Source organism: Vigna radiata, chromosome 5 (genome assembly GCF_000741045.1).
Source record: "Vigna radiata var. radiata cultivar VC1973A chromosome 5, Vradiata_ver6, whole genome shotgun sequence".
Taxonomy (NCBI): domain Eukaryota; kingdom Viridiplantae; phylum Streptophyta; class Magnoliopsida; order Fabales; family Fabaceae; genus Vigna; species Vigna radiata.
Genome location: NC_028355.1, coordinates 14,264,164 through 14,268,426, shown reverse-complemented (window position 1 = coordinate 14,268,426; position 4,263 = coordinate 14,264,164). Strand labels below are relative to the sequence as shown.

General features: G+C 36.3%; 1 protein-coding gene across 1 annotated transcript; it reads right to left on the bottom strand.

Moving 5' to 3' along the window:
* Positions 1-288: 288 nt before the first annotated feature.
* LOC106760356 (sugar transport protein 5) lies at positions 289-3,128 on the bottom strand. The gene is made up of 4 exons (XM_014643795.2): positions 2,958-3,128; positions 2,517-2,836; positions 904-1,533; positions 289-806 (listed from the first exon to the last, which is right to left on the bottom strand). The coding sequence occupies exons 1-4, from the start codon at positions 3,088-3,090 to the stop codon at positions 354-356; spliced, it is 1,536 nt and encodes a 511-aa protein (XP_014499281.1). The 5' UTR covers positions 3,091-3,128; the 3' UTR covers positions 289-353.
* Between the last annotated feature and the right edge of the window lie 1,135 nt (positions 3,129-4,263).

The following is a 4,263-nucleotide window of genomic DNA, read 5'->3' as shown; positions in this document are numbered from 1 at the left end:
TTTATTCCTCCTGCATAAATTTCAATAATGTACCAATACTTTAATATGTAACCTATTTTTCTACTTCTAAATACCGAATTAATGGTAACGAATTTTGATAAGTTTGATCGAAGTGTTCATTTTCCAGTATGTTAAAGGGAGTTGTTGCAGTAAACCACTGATATGTATTAAGCTTTACTGACTCGACAATTTCATACAAAAACAGTCAGAAAGTATATATTTAGATGCTCGTAAAAGCTTTTATTATGAGAGTTTTTTTTCATATATATATATATATATACACTGGCTTTCATCTGCGGCTGGAGAAGCTAATTTTCTTTTTTACTATTCCTTACAAACAACAGTATATATACCTAAGTTATGTTTGAAGGAAGATTTTCTTGGGCAGCTTCTTCTTTCACAAACCGACGCCAGAACCAGTGTTTACCCCATATGCTGTACATTGATTCCAAAGGAATCCCTTTTGTTTCTGGCAAGAAAAATATAATAAAGACGGTCATCACCACAATCCAACCCCCATAAAACAAGAAGGCACCAAACTTAAAGTGGCATAGCATTGACAAGAATGTCTGGGACAATATAAATACGACTATGAATTGCACGGCAATAGCTATGCTTTGTCCTGTGGTTCTGATTTTTAAGGGGAAAATTTCACTTGGAATTAGCCAACTGAGAGGACCCCACGACCAACCAAATCCTGCAGTGTAGAAACACAGTAGCACCAACACCAGAACTGCATTGCTCTTCGATATCTCCTTTGTACCATGAACACCAGTCGACACTGCTAGCAAAACAGACACCGCAACCTTCACAGCGATGGTTACAAAATTTGTCAAATAATTTATATAGACATTAGACTTAGAATGAAAAGTGAATTCAAAGAAGTTAATTGAGTTTGCTTGCCTGGCAAAGAAACATGCATATACCGCCAGTTATGAACAGGAACCTTCTCCCAAACCGATCAACAATACCAATAGAGACGAGAAGAGAAGCAACGTTGACTGCTCCGAGGATGACGGCAGAAAGTAAAGCGGCATCGTGTCCCAAACCCACTGATTGAAAGAGGTTAGGAGAATAGAATGCGACTATGTTAATTCCTGTCATTTGTTGAAAAAATGGGATAGCAAAAGCCATGACCAACTGGGGTCGATACTTCCTCTCAAATATGGTCTTGAAGGGTTCCTGCTCCACAGATTTTGCAATTTTTGACCACCTAATGAGTTCTTCCAATTCGGGTTCAACATCGGTGGAGGATCCCCTGGCTTTGTGCAAGGCTCTTCTGGCTTGGTCTATTTTGCCACGCTCAACCAAGCTACTTGGGGTGTCAGTTATAAGGAATGCACCCATTGTCATAATTGCTGCAGGCACCACGGCCAGCCCAAGAGAGACTCGCCAACCCCACGTGTGCTTTGCGGTTCCATAGTTTATGCAGCCTGCAGCGACCACTCCGATCGATATGAAGAATTGGAACCCTGCGTTGAAAGCTCCTCGCCATTTTGCTGGAGCGATTTCAGAAAGGTACAACGGCGTTGCCTTTTCCAAGCAATTGCATTAACTAAGTTAGTTTTGACTTTTTCAGGAGTAATCGAGTTTTGTGCATCTCTTGTACGCTACAAATATGGGAATGATGTGATAGAAGGTCGGACTATCTGTTTTTCCTTTAATTATTAGAAAAATAATGGTTTAATAGGTTCGGAGGTCCTTATATTTGGAGGTTTGTTTTAATTGGGTCTTTTAATTTTTAAAGTGATTAATTATGTCCCTAATTTTGTCAATTTGAATCAATAAAAGCGTGCAGTTAACGCCGTGAAGGTTTTTGAACATGTGACATGCTGAGGCTTCCAGGTGGCATCATTTCAAGTGCATAAGTGATTATAAAAGAATGAAATCTTAAATTAAAAGGATGTGTTTGAAGGTGAAATCCCTAAATTAAAAGGGATTTCACCCTTTTTATAATCCACCTATGCACTTGAAATGATGCCACCTAGAAGCGTTAGCGTGCCACATGTTCAAAAGCTTCACGGCGTTAACTGCATTTAACGGAAAGACTTTTATTGATTCAAATTGACAAAATTAGGGACCTAATTGATCACTCTCAAAATTGGAGGACCCAATTGAAACAAACCTTCAAATATAGGGACCTCGCAACCTATTAAACCAAAAATAATTTGTGAACATGATGATACGTTCAATGGTTTTTCTTTATTTTAGATTGTGGTGGTATATTTATCCTTGCCTATTATGGCAGTCATGATGTCATCATGCATATGTTATATTTTTAGAAAAAGAAACTTCTTTTTACAATCTTACTTAAGTTTATTTATAAACGTTTTCTGATATTAACTTTATCAAATTTATAATTTTTATTATACGTAAACTAATTTTATTTAATAAAATAAATTATTTTAGTTTCTTTTCCTTAAAGCGTTTATACAGAAGTTTAGCAAAGAGACTCCTGATATAGAAGGAAGGTAAGTAGCAGTGTAAAAAATATATGGATCGATGTGTGAACTCACTTGATTGGTAAAACCAACTCCAAATCCAAGTAAGATACGACCTAAAATGAGCATGGGAATATTTTCAGCGCCTCCATTAAGGGAACCACCAATGAAAAAGATGGTTCCACCAAGGAGAATGGTGTTTCTTCGTCCCAGTGCCATTGTGACACGACTAGCTCCAAGAGATGATATCAACCCAGCAAGGTAAAGAGAAGACGTAAACAATGTCAACACTTGACTGTCGTAAACGCAATATATATTTACTTCCGAACCAGCAGCCTTTCTCAGTATGTCTGGAAAGAATTTTTGCAGAAATGGTACCATTGTTGTCACACCTCCTGAAATTTATGGACACAAGAGGGTAAGCCTTGCACATGATGAAGAAGTTGTAGCAGAGTTCATAAAAGCGAATAGCGCGCTCTGATAAAAGAGGAAAGTCTGGAAAGAAGAGATAGTAACCTGAAATTCCGATGTCATATCCAAAAAGGAGTCCACTGGATGCAGCAACGATGCAACTGATGATAATTGAGAGCGTGATCTTCCCAGCGAAACCATTGTTTGGTGTATCCACAGCGAAGGCACCACCGGCCATTTTGAACCTCGGCGTGCTCCTCGGCTATTCTTTCTGTATCAGTGCCGCTCAGAATAATAAGAGCGTTTGCATGGTTACTAATTTATAGGCTAAGCGTCTTGTATGGACGCTGTCTTGTGCAAGTTGCTCCAAGAGGAAGAAATTCTGCCCGCTATCTTTTTTTATATTTTTTTACCACAAATGTCATTGTAGATGCTGATTGTCTTGTTAATCGTACACGCCAACGTTAATTACTTTATTTTTTCTAATTCTTATTATGATACGTTTTCATGTACACTCTCTAAGATCTCTCACCAGTATATTGTCAAAATACATGCAACTCAGTCACGAATCCAGTTAGTGGTGAAACCCTAGTTAGAATATTTTTTAAATAACCTTGAGTGGATAATTTATTATATATAAAATCCAAATTACTAACACATATTACTTATATTCCTGTATAATACAGAAGTCTTCTATCTTATACACAGTATTTGTTGGAAAGCAAGTATAATACAAAGCTTTACATTAGATAAGAAATAATGTTGAATAATACGTAAGTAAGAAAGAGTCAGAGATTTAACTTGTAGAACGAGTATAATGTCATACTACTTGGTTTGTTTATGAGCCATGAAGAATTTCCTATGATTGATTACCCACTCAAAATTATTAAATGAACCACAATTTCCTATGTCATACTACTTGTCATTCCGGTTCGTACGCATATGCAAGCTGTGTTGCTCAAGTCCGAAGTTTATTCAAATTTATAGTGAGATTTCAAATAAGTTAATTAATTTAACTTATGAATAACGAAATAAAAAAAAAATTAACAGTAAAAATGAATTAGATGTTATCAAGTGCAATATAATTTTGGAATGAATGAGCATTAATTTACACCACTGCATGCACATGTATCAATAGGTATAGCAAATAAATTGTATTATCTGGTCCTCCAAGATTGAGGGTCAACTTGTGGTATACGCATGAATTAAGAGATTAAAAATTTTTGCTTACTTGGTCGCGTACAATATTTTTTTGGATAAGGACAACGTTATCTTCCAAAGTCAGAGCAACAAAACGACAGGCATAATTAGTAATTAGTTAGGATTGTTCATTAATTCAAATACATTAGATTTAAAAAGCCGCTGTTTATTTTAGTTTTCAAGATAAAAGCACAGCAGCCATTAAACAAAC